The sequence below is a fragment of the Brachypodium distachyon genome, chromosome 3 (genome assembly GCF_000005505.3).
Source record: "Brachypodium distachyon strain Bd21 chromosome 3, Brachypodium_distachyon_v3.0, whole genome shotgun sequence".
Taxonomy (NCBI): domain Eukaryota; kingdom Viridiplantae; phylum Streptophyta; class Magnoliopsida; order Poales; family Poaceae; genus Brachypodium; species Brachypodium distachyon.
Genome location: NC_016133.3, coordinates 42,573,695 through 42,593,025, shown reverse-complemented (window position 1 = coordinate 42,593,025; position 19,331 = coordinate 42,573,695). Strand labels below are relative to the sequence as shown.

The 19,331-nt window shown below is 47.1% G+C and overlaps 3 protein-coding genes and 1 non-coding gene across 4 annotated transcripts; 3 read left to right on the top strand and 1 right to left on the bottom strand.

The window, feature by feature from the left end:
* The first annotated feature begins 16 nt into the window (after window positions 1-16).
* LOC104583739 lies at window positions 17-2,878 on the top strand. The gene has a single exon (XM_010237024.2). The coding sequence runs from the start codon at window positions 358-360 to the stop codon at window positions 2,671-2,673; it is 2,316 nt and encodes a 771-aa protein (XP_010235326.1). The 5' UTR covers window positions 17-357; the 3' UTR covers window positions 2,674-2,878.
* Window positions 2,879-3,056: 178 nt separating this feature from the next.
* LOC100824709 (BTB/POZ and MATH domain-containing protein 2) lies at window positions 3,057-4,403 on the top strand. The gene has a single exon (XM_024462176.1). It carries the CDS (start codon window positions 3,342-3,344, stop codon window positions 4,344-4,346), a length of 1,005 nt encoding a protein of 334 aa, XP_024317944.1. The 5' UTR covers window positions 3,057-3,341; the 3' UTR covers window positions 4,347-4,403.
* A 579-nt stretch (window positions 4,404-4,982) lies between these two features.
* On the bottom strand, window positions 4,983-7,791 carry LOC100824404 (cytochrome P450 709B1). Its single transcript, XM_003572361.2, has 5 exons — window positions 7,684-7,791; window positions 6,454-6,680; window positions 5,991-6,241; window positions 5,551-5,908; window positions 4,983-5,453 (listed from the first exon to the last, which is right to left on the bottom strand). Exons 1-5 carry the CDS (start codon window positions 7,778-7,780, stop codon window positions 4,983-4,985), a joined length of 1,404 nt encoding a protein of 467 aa, XP_003572409.2. The 5' UTR covers window positions 7,781-7,791.
* An 8,581-nt stretch (window positions 7,792-16,372) lies between these two features.
* On the top strand, window positions 16,373-19,104 carry LOC100824096. The gene is made up of 8 exons (XR_002964971.1): window positions 16,373-16,438; window positions 16,521-17,135; window positions 17,233-17,490; window positions 17,570-17,790; window positions 17,879-18,191; window positions 18,266-18,364; window positions 18,442-18,588; window positions 18,690-19,104. It is a non-coding gene; the product is annotated as a protein MAIN-LIKE 2 (transcript).
* The last annotated feature ends 227 nt before the right edge of the window (window positions 19,105-19,331 follow it).

The window sequence follows — 19,331 nt, the reverse complement described above, 5'->3', positions numbered from 1 at the left end:
CAATTTGTCAGCGACCTCTTCGACTGGATGGGATAATGGGCCGTCTTGTTGGGCTTGACTCACCTGGATCTTAGGAATTGAACCAACTACATATACCTGGAAGAGGCTACCAGAAGAATCGGCTCGGACCGAACTGGACGACGGCTTCGGCCGAGGCAGGCATGGAGATGGCTCTACTGTTCATCTTCCTCCTCTAATCCCCACCTTTTTTTGAGTTTCTCTTCCAATTCAACTGTAATTCCAGCGAATCCTTGAGTTGAACTACTGGGATCCTCACACCTGGTGTCAGAGCCATACACCACCCTTCCAAAATTTCCCCCAAAAATCCTCAAATTACCACCAGACACCTCTTCCTTCATGGAGCACGAGACTCCGCTGATGAAGACGATGCGAGAGTTCACCATGGCCGAGCCCAACAACTGCCACAAGGAGTGGACGGCGTACATGGCGCTGGTGAAGGCGAAGGAGACAGCAGCACTCGCCTCCCCAACAAGCGCTACCTCGCCTCCACGCTCCCGTGCACGCCCCGTCGCCACATCGGCATCGGTTTCATCCATCCCCGCCACCGGCCGCGCAGCCACGGCCACACCCTTCACAACGGCTCCACACGCCGAGTCGCCGAAGGACAAGTGGGCCGCCAAGTTTGAAGCCTTGTTCGACGAAGCGCTTGCTGTTGTACGTGCTGAGCGGAAGGCGGCTGCAAACAGCCAAGGGACTTCGTCTCCGACGACCTCCTCACACGCCCCCGCAGCAGAGGCCCTGGACTCGACACCAGCCCTTGTCCGGCCTGTGTCCACCGTGGCACCAGCGGCTTCCTTCACCCCCGACCCAGCAGCAACAACCGCCACGGGCCTCTCCTTGCCGGCCCCAGGTTATGCTGCGTCTGCATCCCGCGACATCGACATCATCCTCGAGATGCCCGCTACCTGTTCGACGGGTTGCCTGCAAGGCAATACAAGCGCAAATTCCACATTGGGTGTCCGATGCGTTGGACAAGCACCTTCCATGGTGAGCGACACCATCTTCAACGCTGAGTCGCCAGCCATCTGCTCGACAGTATGCCCTAGCCATGAGAAGGACATGACACAACAATCGGATGTTGGTTTGGTCGCGTCTTCTGCTACTGAGGGTATCGAGCTCAGCAACACTCTGATGGTACCACGCCCACTCAAGTTCTTCATTGTGCAAAATGTCACGGCAGGTGCACTTGTCTTTGGTCCACTTGACATTGGCCTTGACATGGACATTGCCTTGAAGGGCCACAACAGAGACTCTGCTTCAAACCTCCTCATCAAGACACATACCTGGTATGCACAGTGTAGATGTCCTCCTATATCACTCTATGGTCCTGGCCTTGTTTTAAGTGTTGCTCAACATGTGTTTTTGGCAATGAGCAATATGACTACAGTAGTATCAGAGAAAGATTGGTTATCATTTATGTGTGCTAACCTTCGTCAACCATGGCCTCCACCCTTTGGAGTACACTCTAGTGCATTTCTTATTGCGGCTCACATGCTGGATAACTTACAAGTGGAGTTAGTGCAGCTTCAACCTTGGCCCTCATGGCAGTTATTTCTCTCATTTCTCACTATGATGGGTTATTTTTGTGATATCCTTGTTTCCACTTCTTCTGAAGTTAAATGGAAGAACAGACTGGTGCTCAACAAGTATGGTTCTTGGTCCAACACTATGCTGCTCCATTCTCCTTCCCAGATCTCAGGACAATCTTGTGATATCCCTGATACTTGTTACAAGTGTCTGATTCTTTGCGGAGGAATTGAGAGCAAAATTATCATACTGCAGTTTTTAGGTGGTTTGCCTGAGAGATATTGGTCCAGCAAGTTTTACTGCAAGGGGAAGCAGCTGCTCCATTGTGCAAGTGGCCACACCATCACTCTTCACCCAGCTGTAGCATCTGGGCACTCTGAAATTGTACCATCACTGCAGGCTAGAGGGACTCGAGCTACTGCTGTGTTTGACCTTGTGGCATCAGTATATTTGGTGGTTTCTAGTGCACATACAGTTCTGAATTTTCCTGGCACTCAACCAAGTCAGGTCCTTGTTCTTTGTCTTGCTTTGAATCAGATTATTGAATATTCCACAGACACGAGCTCATGGATTGATGCAACACCCAGTGTGGACCATGCTATTCAAGGTGGTTCTGAACTTGGTTATAGTTGGCACTATTTTGAGCTGGAGCTACTAGTTGATGGTTTCTTGCACACCTTTGTTAGCCGCAACCTCAGTGGTTACATTATTCCATATGGTTCTGAACATATAAAATTGCATATTGCCGGGTTATTCAGTCAACCACTATTGAAGAATTGGGTTCAGCTTTACCCTACTAGGAAGGCTCTCCTATATGATTCTACAGAATTCCAATGGCAGATTGCATGGTCAATTGGCTTAGTGTGCTCTGATGCCTGCAAGCAGTACTTCACACTAACACTGAGAGATTATCTGGCTCACTGTATGCACCGGCATCTTCATCAAGCTACAGGTACCATGGTGGCTCTTAATATTGGACAAGGGGTTACGGTGCCATGGGATCCTGGTGGTGGTGTGGCCGGCTTGAGGGCAAGCCGGATTTTATGGAGGGGGGATTGTCAACGACCTCTTCGACTGGATGGGATAATGGGCCGTCTTGTTGGGCTTGACTCACCTGGATCCTAGGAATTGAACCAACTACATATACCTGGAAGAGGCTATCAGAAGAATCGGCTTGGACCGAACTGGACGGCGGCTTCGGCCGAGGCAGGCATGGAGATGGCTCTACTGTTCATCTTCCTCCTCTAATCCCCACCTTTCTTTGAATTTCTCTTCCAATTCAACTGTAATTTCCAGCGAATCCTTGAGTTGAACTGGGATCCTCACACAATTTGTCTCCGCCGGCAGCAGTCGGCCGAATACGGTTTGCCCTCATTCAGCTTCTAGTTAGCCCAATAACGTACGTACGTACACTATGTCAGCCCAGTCCAAACACCCAAAAAAAGGCCAGCGTCGGGCCATTTGGGCACCTAAAAAAACTGATTAAATTGGGATCGTGGAGGAATATCATCGGTCGAGGAGAATTTCGGGAATTAACGGGGTTCACGCCGAGCCTGCAGTTATGTCTGCTGGAAACACAAAACCAAAACACACATTCTTTACTCAGTCAGAGCAGCCATCGTTCCAGCTCCTTGCTCGGAACCCAAGGCGTCACGTAATTCTCGATGATTTTCAAAGATGCACTTGTTCACACGTCGTTAATTACTCACAACAAGCTCTCGCTGCTGCCCTTGTATATATACTCGCTGAACCTTGTTCCTGCTGCTTACATCTAGCTAGCTCTAGCTACTCCAATGGCGGACCCCAGTTTCACGGAGCTCAAACTTGACTACCTAGAGTTCAAGAACCATGGCCTCGGCAACCCAATCTCAGAGTACATCTCCGCCGGGCACTACACGTGGCGCATCGACTGCCACTACACGGAGGATGACGAGGGCGATTGCATCAACCTCTACCTATTCCTGAGGAGCAAACTGAAGACCTTCGATGGCATCTTCGAGGCCTTCTTGGTGTGCAAAAACGGCGCACCTTCGTCCCGTGCGAAAAGGTCTGTCCTGAACGTCGACACCAAATACACCAACTGTGACACCGTCAGTTGGCGTGGGGAAATCTTGGTGAAGCCGAGCTTGCTGGAGTCGCGCTATGTTACCAATGGCGCGATCACTCTTATATGTGGGATCGTATCCCTGCGTGGGAATTGGTCTATCACCGTCCCAGCCTCAGAAATGGGCAACCAATTCGGAAGCCTGCTCGATTCACCAGACGGCACAGACCTCTCCTTCTCCGTTGGGGGCGAGACGTTCCGCGCGCACCGGACCGTGCTCGCCGCCCGGTCGCCTGTGTTCAGAGCAATGCTCTTCGGCTCCATGGCCGAGGCCAACATGTCACGCATCACGTTGTCGCCGGACGACATCGACCTGGAGACTTTCAGAGCAGTGCTTCGGTTCGTGTACACGGATCGACCGCCGGTAGAGGAAAGATTTGGATGGTCTCTGAAAACAACAGAGCATTTTCAGCGCGTGCTGGCGGCTGCGGACCGGTACGATCTGGGTAGGCTGAAGCTCATGTGTGCTCAGAAGCTATGGGAGACCGTCTCGGCGGAGACGGTGGCGACGACATTGGGCTGCGCTGAGATGCACGGCTGCCCGGAGCTGAAGAGCAGGTGCCTCGACTTCTTCATGGAGAAGGAGATCTTCAAGAAGGCGGTGCTAACCGAAGGGTACCTCTGGCTGATGCAATCCCTTCCCTCGGTTATCGATGAGATCAAGGCGCGTGTTGAGGCCTTGATTGTCTTCTAGATATAACTCATTGTCCCATGGTGATTTGTGTATGCTTTCCTCCTTTGAAACCAAAGACAGTACAGTACCACTCGACATGTCTCCGTTGTCACAATCCATGCTCATATTTTTCAGCACGAAGCTGTATCCTCAGTTGCCACCGCCAAAGTCTCGGCCCAATTAATTCGCTTCAGTGGCAAAAGGAGCAAGCAAACTGTGGCCTCGCTGTGCTCCACAATCGGCCCAATACCCAACGATGCTGAACAAAAACTTTACTTTTTGGCCCAATTCGCTTGCGCGGGCAGCAATCGGCCCAATACGGTCGGCCCTCCTGCAGTTTCTAGCTAGAATTTTTTTAGAATTGTTTTACTCCAGTGTTTTTAAGTCTTCCTCGAGAGAGGTAGCCACTGATCTTGTGAGTATCCATGTCGGTGAGAGACTCATCATTCTTTGGTAGATTTGTTTCGTTTTTCACGTGCAGGTTTGTTTGTGAGTCATGTAACTTTCAGTTGACCAACCTCAAATACAATCAAGTTCTACTATAGATTGAAGGTACCACGAACAATTACATGCTAAAACATAAGCAATGTCATACAACTATGTACATACACAGAGTACATGCAGCTTAATTAAAGGGTCGGCTGGGATTATTTACTGTTATTGCCCTCCGACCTCACACAAGTTCACGCCATCACAGTAATCATACCCATCCAGCTGCAGGACGTTCTTCACGATTAGAGGGAGTCCATACTTGGGCGTCAGAACCACACGGTGCCTGGGCCTGTGAACGTACTTTGGGGACAAGGAGAAGGCGAACCTCCTGAGGATCATCACCAAAACGCTCATCACTTCAACCATGGCGAAGTCCTGGCCGATGCAAACCCTTGGTCCATACGAGAACGCTAGCAACGAGCTTGCGTTATTGCCTTTATCAAACCTCATGGGATTGAACTCGTTGGAATCGGCACCCCAGACCTCCTTATCCCTGTGTATCATCCCGATAGGGATCATTATTCTGGTTCCTTTTGCAACCTTGATGTTTGAAACATTTGTATCACATGCGGTCTTTCTCATGATAAACGGTACCGGGTTATAGAGCCTCAGTGTTTCAAGAACAGTCATCTTAAGCTGCGTAGGTGTATATATAAATGCGATTAAGAAACATATGTGAGGATTATTAGTTATATACGATGAAAGGAAAAATGGTGTGCACATTAAATAGTACCAGCTTAAGTTTCTTGAGGACATCGGTGCTCGGTGCCTCGCCTTCTTTCGGGCATTCTAGGAGGATCTCCTCCCTCACCTTCTCCTGCCATTGTGGGTAGTTGCTGAGCAAAAACATTGCCCATGTAAGGAGGTTTGCAGCGGTATCTTGCCCCGCCACAAAGAAAGACTTGCACTCTGCAACGACTTCCTCTATGCTCAATGTCTTGTTGTCTAGGGCGTAGGCCTCCAACATCAGCCCGAGCAGGCCATCTCCGTACGAACCCTCCGCAAGATGCGCCTTCATGATCTGCATGATCTTGCTCGTACAAAACTTGTCGAGTTTCGCCAACCGGCGGTTGCGGCGGGTTGGTAGGTATCTAGAAATTAACACAATACCAGCTGATAGTTAATTAGTTCATTATTTTTAATGATCACAACATTCGTTTCTTCTTACAATACCTAAATCCAGGAATCGGGGGATCTTTCATTCCCTGCACCAGAAGCTCATGGACCTCCTTTGCAGGAATACAGAACTGCCGGTATACCTTGTTGTTCACGCCGAAAATCATTTGCCCGATGACTCCTTGGGTCAACTCATCAGAGTCACGCATCATGTCTATCTCAGCTTGGTCTGTCTTACTGTTTTGTATCTGAGCGTACCATTCCTCCATCATCCGTCGTGTGCCCTCCGACACCAGAGTAGACATGTACTACAAAAATGTAGTATAATGGTATTATATACTTCCTCCGTTCTTAAATACTTGGCGTTGTTTTAGTAACTTGTACTAAAACAATGACAAGTATTTAGGAACGGAGGCAGTATATGATTTCTCTGTGTACATACATAGACTATAACAGCTGCTAGCTAGCATAGGTTTTATTAAAGAAAACCAGAGAAGCTAGTGGGTATATGTAAGTTAACCTTGAGCTTTTCTTCGTTAAATTTTGGGTGGATAACTTTGAGGTGCCGCTTCCAGTCGTCCCCATTTACAAGTAGCATCCCTTTGCCTAGGATGGATTTGAAGCTTGGATTGAAGTAGTGTACCTTCTGGAACAAGTTTGTCCTGTCTGCGAGCACTTTCTTAACTAGCGCGACGTCAGTCGATATGATGCATGGTGTTGGTCCCCACCAGAAAAGGAATGTTTTTCCTAAGCAATAGAGATCCAACGAGTCGAGTCAACATCGGAAACCATACCTAAATTAGATGATTCCAAGATTTTTTACTACTAAACTATAGCATGTATATACATCCATTGGAAACAAACATTGGTAGTTTCATTCTTGATCATGCATTTACTGAGAGTGTTTTTTTTTTGTTGCCCGGCGCAATACCTGTTGTGGGATGCAATCGTGTGGTTAGCTAAGTGCTTAGTTCCAGAACCAATGAAGTTTACGGTATCCCGAATTTAATATGAGCCATTTATTTGTCCCGATCTAATGGCTAGGATTGTGTGGTATTCCATCCTCAATCTCACGGACTACCTAATTAAAAGCCAGAGGAGTACCTTGAGTTGGAAGGCAAACTTAAAATTACGTGGGTACTTGGTCTTTTCCTTAGGTCAACGGGATTTTGGTTTGCAATTAAAAATAAATAAACAATATTTGTTCTCTTCCCGATCTAATTGACGCGCCGCCGGAGGGACAAGGCCGCCGACGTGATCCCCACCGGTCTCGTGCTTATTACAGTTGAACCACGCCGCCACTGCTCCCCCAGTACGCGACATCTCATCACGTTGGTCTCCTAGCTCAATCGAGCATGGCAACTGGAGTTTGCTACCGATCAATCAAGACATGGATTTGTTTTTCTTTAGTCACTTACCGGTCAAACAGACAGACACAACAATTACTAACAGTGTGGCTCCGTGATCACACTCCAGTCGCCGCCGGCGGCCGGTTGCTCGAGATACCACATACCCGGTCACCGCTGTTCTGCAGCTCGATTGGAACGGCGGCGGGATTGGAACGCGCGGGCTGGGGGAGAAGCGGTCAGCATGGCCACGGCGCTCTGGAGATCGGGTAACTGATACGGAGTACATCTGATGATACGACCTAGAAAGACCGAACTATCCTTTTGCTATTAATCGTTGGATGTGTTCGGTACTCCAGGTAGGTTTTCGGAGTACCGGGGTACCGTAAAAATTACGTACGTACCGTAGTCGGCAGTCCATTTCTGGAAGAAAGGGTAGACGACGGGGGCGTAGTCATGGCAGCTAACATCGAGCGTATCAGCTCTAGAAGCAGCAAGCATCCTCCGAGCCTCCAGCAGTGACCCAACGGCGAACCTACAAGGTGGCCCTCGGATCCCCTGCCGCCGGAGCGACCGGGTGACCACGTACGGCCTGCCAAGGAGCTTCCACAGTGCATTCGATATCAGCACCACTGTTGCAAGAGTGCAAATAAGCCGGGCTACCACTAACACCCAATAGGCAGCCTGATCCATGTCTTTCATATATAAGCACGACAGATACACGCCGTAGTTCTAGCGATCGGAATATATGCATGTCTATATATATACTCATCAAACGCTAGCTCAACGATATTTTTGAAGTAGCCTGCCGGCTCCCCTCCTACCCATCAACGCTCTAACAACATTTTTATTAATGAGCTCGATCGTGGCTACACCGCACCTCATATCCAGGCCGTCCGACGGACATGGGGAACGCCGGGATGGGAGCGTCGATAAATGATCTGTGCGGCCATTAGCAGGTGATTGATCAACATGGTAACCGCAAAAACCTAAATCGCAACCTATTGGCGACGGGAGCGCGCTGCGGCTGAGCCTAATTGTAACTTTTCATTTTGCAAAGTTCATGCAAGAGTAAAGTATAGAGATGTTAATTTGTTTGGAAAAGGGTAAATAAATCACTAAAAGTGCAGAGATATACTTTTTATTTTTTATCGAGCCTCCTTGTTCTTCGGTCTGATGTAATCTGTTTAGTGTTGATCAATAAAATTTAGATCATTTACTTGAAGAGAAGATAAGTTTTCTTATTTATTTTATAAATCCTTCTTAAATCTTGGTGATATTTCTAAATCGTTCTTAAATAATACTCTAGTCTTTCTTTTCAAGGAACTGGCAGGCTTACTCACACATATAACGTACAACAATGACGGGACACTAGCTCGATCGATCTTACATCTTTCTTCATAGCTTACACTGACCGGACACTAGCTCTTTTCTTACCTCTTTTCTTTATAGCTACAATTACAACAACTGGAAACTAGCTCTTTCTTACCTCTTTTCTTTATAGCTACAAGTACAACGACTGGACACATTATCTCGGGCTCCTTTCAGCACAAGCATCTTTTCTTTATAGCTACAAGTACAACGACTGAACACATTATCTCGGGCTCCTTTCAGCACAAACATCTCTGACCGTCTGCGGTTTTTGCCCTCATTAAGGAGGAAGGGGCTCTTTGGATCAAGGCTGGAGCTGGTATTGGAGAGCTGAGATCTCTGGACCTGATGATGTTCCTTGAGCCCTTGTGTTTCACGTTTACCTTGTACCTCCCTCCTTCTAGTTCATCTTTTCTGTATTTAACTGTGTAATTTTCTCCGCAAGTTGATTCTCTCAACCCTTCTATTGGCAATAAATAGCTCGCTGCGGCTGTTTCATCAAAAAAAATTATCTCGGGCTCCTTGGAGCTCTTTCTTTTTGAAATACGAAAATTATATTTCTGTGTTTCAGACAGTCTGAATTTCTTTTCCACAGTAAATATATATGTATTATACATACCTATAAATTTTATACTCCGTATGTTAAATTGTGATCTGTGCAAAATTCAAAATTTCGTAGATTTTAAATATATAAACATTTTACTATTGTAGATTTACAAATTTGTGACTTGTGCAGAGATCATAAATCAACGTATCCTTTGATGGAAATGTACAGGCAACAGACTGCATCTACACTTACATGGAAAAAAGATCAGATTTTCTTCAAATCTTTAAAATATGATTTTCTTTTTTTGGCCGGGAGCCAAAATTTCCTGCCTTTCTTACTTCTTTCCTACTGACATAGGCACGTGACATGACACCAGATCTTTCTTACATGTTGATGGGCCTCTTAAGCAATGCAAATACGCAACGATGCTTAATTAACAAAAAGAAAATCCTCCCAATTCGTTAGCGCCGGCAGCTTCTAGCTAACAACAACCCAACTACCCAAAGAAACCCTCCTCGTCACTGGCCAGCGTCAGGCGACTCTCATATTTGGGTTCAGCTGAACCCAGCATTAAATTGTTGCAAAACCTTTGATTGACTGCTCCACTGTTTTTACCTCTCGTCATTAATTAAGAGGTGACACATCGTGGTGAAGAAGATGAACCCAGTTTTCTTAATTTCATCGCCCCAGGCCGGGGCCATAATGGGACAGTAGTCACACGCAGCTGATAAAGATCATATATACTCCGTACTACTGCTACTCTGTTGTCAAAAAATAATCATAGACTACTCCCTTTGCTTCCCTTTCAAACTTTTTAACTACTTGTATATCTTATCTTGTCATGCCCCTCAAACTTTTTTTTTTGACCAATCATGCCTCTCAAACTTTGCAGCGTCTAATAGGTTACAAAGTTCTGGATATATTTTTTTATCGGGTAGTTCTGGACCGGAGATTAATATGATGGTTTTTCAGGAGCGATTGGGTCTTGGGCTGTTTGCATGCTCTTTTATCCCAACGGTGACTTAACGGTCGTTGAGATACTTATCGCGCGATCATATATATATGCATGAATAGAATTTTAAAACCTGCAGTATTCATGCCTGGTGAGTCTCTCAACGACAGTTCAAGTCACCGCCGGCAGCCACCTGCGGGTTATTGAACTGGGCTGGGTTGTACGCATTTACCTTACTGGGTAGATAGAATCTGTGGGAGGGCCGGTCGTATTGGGCCGATTTCTGCCGGCGGAAACGAATTGGGCTGAAAAGTTCTTGGTCAGCATTACTCAGTATTGGGCCGATTGTGGAACACAGTGAGGTCACCGTTTGCTTCTGTGCCGCTGAGGCGAACTAATTGGGCCGAGACCCTTGCCGTGACAACTGAGAACAGAGCTTCGTGCTGAAAAGTATGAGCATGGATTGTGAGTTTGAGACAACGGAGACATGTCATCGGGAGATCAAATCAGATCTACAGTTCTCGACAACATTTCGAGTGATACGAATCGTACTCTCTTCGACGACAACATCTCGGCGGTGGAGGCCGCGCAATATTTATGTCTGATGTGCTCTGTTTAGTTGATCAATAAAATCGTCTCGTTTGCTCAAACCCTTCTTTAAATCTTGGTTTCGAAATCGTTCTTAAATGATACTCTTGTCTTTCTTTTTGAGGGACTGGCAGGGTTACTAACACATCACATGACGACTCACGTACGACGTACAACGACGACCGAACACTAGCTCTTCCTAACAACATCTTTCTTTACACGTACAACGACCGGACACTAGCTCTTTTCTTGCCCACATAGGCACATGACGACAGCAGCTCTTTCTTACGTCTTGATGGGCCTTAAACAATACAAATATGCAAGCCCAATTTGTTTGCGCTGGTAGCAATCGGCGCAATAACGTCGGCCCTCATACAATTAGCCCAGTAACAACAACCCAAAGAAACCACTCCTCGTCGCCGACCAGCCTAAGGCAAATCTAGTATTCAAAACTTTTAAGGGATCATTGCACACCCAAATATTTTCAAGGCTCATGACTTCTCATCTTTTCAGATGGGCGATTTAAAGGGTTTTTCTGAAACCTTTGAAGGTAATCAAGTTCGTGCAGGGTTACGAGTGGCGTTGTTGCCACTTGAGCGGTCTTTTTGCTACAGCCTGAAGAGTATTTCGTGTTGCAAAGATTGATACCACGGAGAATATGTTTTTGAGAGATTTCGTTGTAATTCTTAGTCATAGGGATTACTTTGTAGTTTCCTGTGTCTATGATCCGAAGCACTGTAACTATCATGATTTTCGAGTTTGAATAAAGTTATAGGCGATTTCTAAAAAAAACACTGGTTTTCAGCTGAATCCGTGTATTAGATAGAATAGTACTAGGAAGGAAGCAGAAAAGCTGCGGCAGATTGAGCAGCGCAAAAGACTCGTATAGGTCGACACAGGATTACCACCATAGTGTGTTAGTGGTTACTAGTTGCAACTTGATCAGAAAAACAAGAGTAGAAGACCAATGATTGATCAGCAGGCAGCTAGCTCAGTTCACGTGGAAACATGAATGACGAGGTCCACGTCAATCGATCACCACAAATTAAGTCACGTTTAAGACACGCAGATAATTTAGCTCTATCTATTACAGTGTCATTGAACCCAAAATAGCCACGCCATCGAGCTACATATATATCCACTTCAAGCCACACAGATAGTCAGTCAGTCAGCCAGCCAGGCAAGTACGCCCCCAGGCCCCAAGATCCCGTGACAAACAGAGGCGATGGACAACCGTGAGAGGCAGCCATGCTTATCTACCAATGCTGACGCCGGAACCGGTGAAAAGCAAGCTGCGTCTGATCAGCATGTTCCCCCTGCAGTGAACCCATATATACTCTTCCGTTATGTGGCAGTGTGGTTGTGGCTAGCTACAACTTAACCGCCGCCGCCGCTGCCGTTGCACTGTGTCACTGTGTTTGTGTGTGATATGAGAGGACAGACAGGGCAGGAAGAAACGAAGAGCGATCTGTCGATCCAGCTCTGCACGCAGCACAGCAGAGAACATCCTTCTTGGGATCGGCGGAATGGCGGGACGAGCTGTCCGTGAGTCCGTCCGTGCTGGCGAAAGAATGTCGAGGAGAATTTTCGGCAGGCGATGGATGGGATGGGCCTGGTGAGCAGTGTGTCCAACTGTGGATCCATTGGTTTTGTCGCATGGATCGTGTTTCGTCGGTTTTGTGTGTCTCCATGCGTGATGCGGTGGCCACGGACTAATTCGCGGACACGCGCAGATAATTCAGCCGCTTCTCGCGGCAGGATGCCCCCATTGATTAAGAGCATTTTTACTGTACCGGACATATCTGACCGTTAATATCAAAAGGGTAGTTTGATCTTTCCCCTCCTAATCTAGTCGGTATGTCCAGCCCATTCCGACCCCAGACGGCCAGACCGATCCCTATCTTCACCGCCAGAACACCGGCCGATCTCCATTGCCGCCGCCAGAAGGCCCGACCGGACCACATCGAATTGATTCGCCGCCACCAGTCGATCTCCTGGAGCACCACCCTCACCCGCGCGTTCCAATCGAGCGGCGCCGTCTCCAATCGCCCCGGCGCCCTTCGTCGCCGTTGTCCCGGGCAATCGAGCAGCAACGGCTGTCCCCCTGTCCGATCGATTGATGGTCCTCGTCGCCGCCTAGGTAGCTTCTTCTCCGCGCCCGCTAGAAAGTGCCTTCGCCGCAGTAGGCTCCCCGGCCATCTCACAGTCGTAGACAACAGGCAGCCTCGTCCCCTCTGCCCCCTCCGCCGGCGCCGCGACGGCCAAATCGAGCGACGTGTCTGCCCCAACGACGCGCGGCGGCCTCCTCTGCCCAACCGGTGCAGCGCCTCGTCCCTCCACCGTTGGACCGGCCCTTACTGCAACGGTGCCTTCGTCCACTCCAACGGCCCGGCGACCTCATCCCCTTCGTCGGCGACGAAGTTTTTTTTTCCTTGTTCATTGAAAACAAGGATCGACCAAACTATGCGACACAATTACAATTTTGTCCTCCAACTCGAGTTACTCCGATGGTTTTCGACTCAGTACTCCACTAGACTAAGGATGGAGTATAATCTAACACTAACCACTGAATCAAAACAAATGAATGGCCCATATTAAATCAGGGGTATTGTAAAAGAGCTCTTGATTAATGACCCGTTCCATCCTTCCAGGGCCAGCAGGTCCGAGTACTCTCTCTCTCCCTCCCTCACTAGTCACTAGTCACTCCCTAGCAAAGCTTGATCACACCTCGGGTGCTGCCGTACATGCATATACGAGCGCCGCGCTTGTACCGGGCGATCGATATATCCGCAATTATAATCGCCTGTAGTAATATTGTTCGCTCTCAAAAAAAAATCGGCCGCCCTACATATTACTATCAATGATCGCCGTAATATAGGAGTAGCACTGGCAGTTCGTACCGGCCGGGAACTTAAATTTTAACGGCACGAGTTGTTTCCCATCATTGCTGCTGCTGCTGACACAGATCGTATTTCGCTCCATCGTACCAACCTTAATTAGCATCCTAGGCCAACCGTACGGCTCAGGTAGTCAGATGCACGTTACAGGCCAGGATTTAAATTTCCAAAAACTGTTGAAATTTTCGAAATTTCCATAGGAGCACACCTCGAAAAATTTGGACAAGATTCAAATAAAGTTTATTTAGACTTGGTGAAATTCATTTGAAGCGATACCGAATTGTTTCTGAAATAAAGGAAAACGTCCTGCATATGCAACTCGTGCGTACAGGATGTTAACGACTTTGTGTTAAACTGTATTAACCTCCAAAGGCTCAGAGTAGTCGGCATTGTGCTTTAACTTTCCCTCTGCATTGTGCAAGGTATCTTTCCCAACACAGAAGGATGGGGAGAACATTTGTAAACATATATTTGCTCCACATCATGAAGAGAGAGAGAGAACACAGAGAGACCCAACTTTGGAGAACAAGCTATAGAGGGAACCAAGCAGAGCAGTTAACAAACACCCGGATGATGATGGCGTGGTGGGGGCTGAAAGAAGAGAAGCAGCAGCAGCTAGCTGACAGCCTTTCCAGCTGCAGGCTTTTTGGTCTGGGCTTCAACACCTCCTAGCTAGCCACCAGAGGCAGAGGAGATCATCCTAGATGAGGGGTGAGGATGACTGTTGGCATGGCATCCAGTGCAACCAACCCCTCTGTTCTGCTGCCTTTGGTTCCTTCTAATAAACCTTGCTGTGCAACAAAAGGCAGAGGCTTTGGTGATGGGTGGTCAAAAGGCTAAAGAAATCAAGAGAGGGAAAGGGAGAGTGAGAGGGAACATGGCTTTGCTTGAGTATCAAGATATGGACCTGTGCCACTCCCTCAACTCCCTCACTGCTGCTCTGCTCACATACATACATACACTGGCCAGAGCTGGCAGGGGAACAAGTGGCCGGGGATCAGTAGCAAGCACCCCTGGCGAGGCCTCATGAGTGTGTTGCTTCAGTTGGAAGATGAAAACAAACAAGAGAAAAAAGGCGTTCTATTACATCTTTGCTGAAAGTACACATCCCAGGCAGGCAGAGCCGGTGAAAGCGATCCATACTGGGGGCAAAAGCATGGTAATTAGTACTGCTGCTAATCAGTGTCACTGCTACTATGTTGCATTTGAGATTTTGTACTGCTGCTAACAGTGTGCATTTCTTTCTTTTCTTTTTGCTTTGGCTACTATACTTTAGTACAGGGATCCGATGGCTTCACTTCACTTTCTCGCAAGATCTGTACTGCCAGGGTGGGATCAAAAGTACCACAGTCCATTGATGCATATGCAGCTTCTGTGGTGTCCCTCAAGTTTTCCTTTCTTTGTACCAAAGAGTTGGAGGCAAGTGGGTCCCAAAGAGAAGCTCAGCGGTCGATTTCAACAAAAATGACCTTGTGGCGAAAGGAATTCAAATAATGAACTTGGTGCGGAACTATTTCACGCCGGTAACCCTTTTTCTCAGCGCCCAACAACTAGGCGTTACACCAGGTAGCACGGCGCCTAATCAGGAGGCGCTATGTAACAGCCAGCGTGGCACGAGATGCCAGCGCGGCCAACTTGACCAAGGTCATGTAGCGCCCAAGTGTTGGGCGCTAACATCTTACGCCCTTAAGCAGCGCCCGTTCCTTTTCTGCTTAGAACAACCGACGCCCGTTCCCCTCTCTCGTGCGCGTCCGCCGCAAGAACTGGGGCGGCCGTTCCCCTCTCTGGCCCCAGGTAAATCCCGTAATGCTCCAATATTTGTCGGTTGATTTGTTTCCGCTTTCCTCCCCGACCGCTATTGATCCCGTTTTCCTTCGAACCCTAGAACAACCGGGGCGTAATCCTCTCGCTCGAGCACGCCGCAAGAAAAACCGCCGGAAGAACAACCGTCCTAGGTAAATATTCGTCCAATTTCTCGGTGGATTTGATTCCCTTCCTCCCCCAAATGTATTCTATTCCTTTTCCTTCAATTTCGTGCGGAAATTTGTGCGTATTTCTTCCTAGTTAAGCCAAACCCTAGATGTGTTAGGATTTCCGAAATACCTCCGATTTGTACCTAATTTAGTCAACTCCTAGAACAGTAAGGAATTGTACATACTTTACGCAAACCCTAGAACCCAAACTCATCATAGTTTGTGGTTGGTTAAATGGCTAATCCTAGAACAGAAGAGTGTCCTTTGTGTATTGCTCATTTGTGGTTGGTTAAAGGGCAGATAGAAGGGAAGAATTTTATGTCCTTTACGGTAATAGTGCTAAATTAGGTTAGGTAATAGTGGTAAATTTTACCTCGTTGACATTATAGTTTTGCAGCCGGTAATAGTGGTGAATTTTATCTTAGCATAGTGTCGAAATTATAGTATTAGTTTGCTATAAGATTGACTTTACGGTACCCTTAGCATAGTGTCCAAGTTATTTTCTGCAAATTATAGATTGTGGTATGGTAACAGTGACTTGGCATTTCGAAATAGATGATGGGAACTATGCTTCATCTGTTTAGGTAGATGTACTTTAGCTGTTCATTGGAAATAGATGATGGGAACTATGCTTTATTTGTTTAGCTAGATGTACTTTAACGGTGATGGATATACTTTAGCTAGATGTACTTTAGCTTTCTCTGGTAATTCTAAATAGACATGATGAACATTATCTTATTAGTTGTTAATTATGTTGTAGATACCATGGCGCTTCTTTCTGAGCACTACGATCAACATCACCGTGCGCATATGATGCGGGATGAAATGCGGGTAATTTAAAGTTTGACATGCCTTTATATTTACAAGTTTAATTTGCATCGACGTTGTAACCTTTGGGCTTATTATTTCGCAGGAATTAAAACCCTTGAAACTGAGATCACACGGTGCCTCATCAAACATCATGCGCTATGATGAGCGGTACACGCAGTACATCGAGACGACAGGGCTCCTCCCCTTCATACATCTAGTTACCCGGTCCACGCCATCCCTCAATGGGGCTGCAATCACGGCCCTTGTGGACCGGTGGAGGCCTGAGACGCACACATTTCACCTCATGACTGGGGAGATGACGGTGACGCTATAGGATGTTTCTATGATCTTAGCACTTCCCATCGAAGGAGAACCGGTATGCATGGACACCAACTCTTCGGGATGGCGCGAGCAGATGCAGGTTATAATTGGAAGCCCCCCCCCCCCCCCCCCCAAGTCCGAGGACCCCATTCATGATAGAGTACCGGCGGGGGCTACTTATACTTGGATCACGCAGAGCTTTGCAGAGTGCCCCCCTAATGCAAATGAAGAGGTGGTTCAGCAGTACGTTCGTGTGTACGTGTGGTACGTTATCACGAGGACACTCTTCGCCGGTGGCGGTGGTAGGACAGCCCAATGGATGTGGTTGAAGGCACTCACTGTATGGGATGCGAATTGGAGCTGGGGTACAGCTGCGCTGGCGTATCTGTACCGACAGGTAACCATGTGTTCAAACATTATTTATATTTTTGTACATCTTCTGTCATTGACGGTCGCCGCAAGACCAAATAACCAATCTGTCTATTTTTTTGCAGTTGGATGATGCTTCTCGTAGGATTGGTCCTGAGAGTGGGATTGGCAGTCCTTTGCTCCTGCTTTCAATATGGAGTTGGGAGCGCTTCCTAGTAAGCCGGCCGAAGGTGCTGAACTTTCATCCTTGGGATGATCATGGCAATCCGCTGCACCGACCAACATGGGCATACAAGTGGGATCGTGTCTCCGAGAGCACGAGCTCGACAAAAATTCTGTATAAGCAATACACTAACGAGTTCGATGCCCTTACTCCGGAGCAGGTAAATTTGTCTGCATTCTTCCTTTTGTTTACATATTGTCGTCACATTCTTCAATCCGGTAAACTATGCTACTTTGTAGGTTGTTTGGCAGCCATACGGTGCGGGGGAAACATACGGTTAGACCTTCGAGTTTGAACTTAATCCGAAGTGCCTGGAAGAACAACATATGTGGGTGATGCACTGCCCAATGGTATGTTTGTGGGTCGTTGAATTACATTTGCCGCATCGTGTCATGGCACAATTTGGATTGTTTCAGACTAACCCGCCGAAGAGGAAGGACACGGGCATCAGACTTCATGAGTACGAGTGCCTTCTCTATGTATTTAACATTATCAAGTTGTTGGCCTGTCGTTCTTATATTACTAATAGCATTCTTTTTAATTTGTAGACTTGACAGGAAGAAGTGCAAGAAGATCCAGAATTGGCATGTGGTTCATGGGAACCATGTCGACAAGTTTAAGCGGTGTCTTGAGAAGGCAAATGAAGCTAGAGGATCACAACTTCGAGAGCATTGCCCACGGGCCTTTAGCAACTACGTGCGTTGGTATCTCGCCAACACACATGCCACCATATGTCCACCGGCTTACGACCCAGAAATTCTGGAAGAGCCCGTGCTATTCGATGAGGTTGCAGACCTTGAGTACAACCGACTCGTAAGGGAAGGGTGCCAAACAGATTTTGCTCATGTCTTGAAGTTTGTGGTATGTTCTGTCCTCCCTTTATTTCTATTCGCTTTGCTGGCAATCTCCCGTTCACCCTCCACTAATGATTACAGCGTGAGAAGATCAGGAAGGATGCCGATGCGTGTGAGTCGGTCTTAGAAAGCACGGCTAAGTCACAGAACGGTGATGGTACACTCCGAGACTTTGTGAAGGTACGATTATAAGAATCATTTACATCTAATATAACGCAAGTTTCGTACTTATTATTTGTTTGTTTGTCAAATTATAGTGAACCGGACAAAGACTACGCCGACTTGCCAACATTATAGAATGCCGTGACACTGAGATTGTATCACCGTCACAGTCATCTTCCTCCTCGCCTTCTGATGATGTACAAGCCTCCCCGGCTGACCTAGAAGACGATGGATCAATGCAGGTAAGTTGTATTGCAGAAAGTCAATATATGAGTAAGCACACATAATGCTGCAACTTGTATTGCACAAAGTAAATATACATTACCTTCCTCTTTTTTTACAGGAAGGAGATGATGTGGATGACAACACCACGTTGGAGGCATGGCAACGATCAGCGTTCGTACTCAAACCTAGGAAGCCGTTGAAGCGCTATACCCCTTCAGATTACGAGAAAAGAAGGAAGATTGTTTATGACGATGAGGACGAAGATCAGGAACAAGAAGATGAGGACGTAGAAGAGCAAGAGGCTGAAGATGAAGACGGAGGAGAGGAAGAGGAAGAAGATGTTCAACCTCCTCGCCGACGAAAGACCGCGGTTGCGAAAGGCAAAGGCGTTAGACGGTCTACTAGGACACGCACGAAGAAGTAGACTAGCAATGAACCTATCTTAGTTTGGACCATGTTTATATTTTTATGAACTTGTGTGGATTATGTGGTCTATGTTGCTAAACTTGTGTGGATGATGTGGCTTAATTTATGCTTGCACCTTGTGATTTTGTTATGTTTATGTTTCCTTCATTCATATGAATTTTCCTGTAAGTAATACCTTCTGAAATTTCTTAATAATTGCCTGTTTACAAGCTTCAGCGCCCCCTTACTTGGCACTAAAGCTTTACGTTTCACGCCTCTGGCGTAGGCGCTATAGCTTAATTTTGCGTTTTGTAACGGCCCAAACGCTACTGGAATGAATTGTCATACCTTAGCG

Excerpts from the sequence above, each read along its gene's own strand:
- LOC104583739 (XM_010237024.2), top strand. The coding sequence starts at position 358 with ATGGAGCACGAGACTCCGCTGATGAAGACGATGCGAGAGTTCACCATG.
- LOC100824709 (XM_024462176.1), top strand. The coding sequence starts at position 3,342 with ATGGCGGACCCCAGTTTCACGGAGCTCAAACTTGACTACCTAGAGTTC.
- LOC100824404 (XM_003572361.2), bottom strand. The coding sequence starts at position 7,780 with ATGCTTGCTGCTTCTAGAGCTGATACGCTCGATGTTAGCTGCCATGAC. Across the intron at positions 5,909-5,990 it reads CCCCCGATTCCTGGATTTAG|ATACCTACCAACCCGCCGCA; the intron begins GTATTGTAAGAA and ends GTTAATTTCTAG. Across the intron at positions 5,454-5,550 it reads TCCTCAAGAAACTTAAGCTG|CTTAAGATGACTGTTCTTGA; the intron begins GTACTATTTAAT and ends ACACCTACGCAG.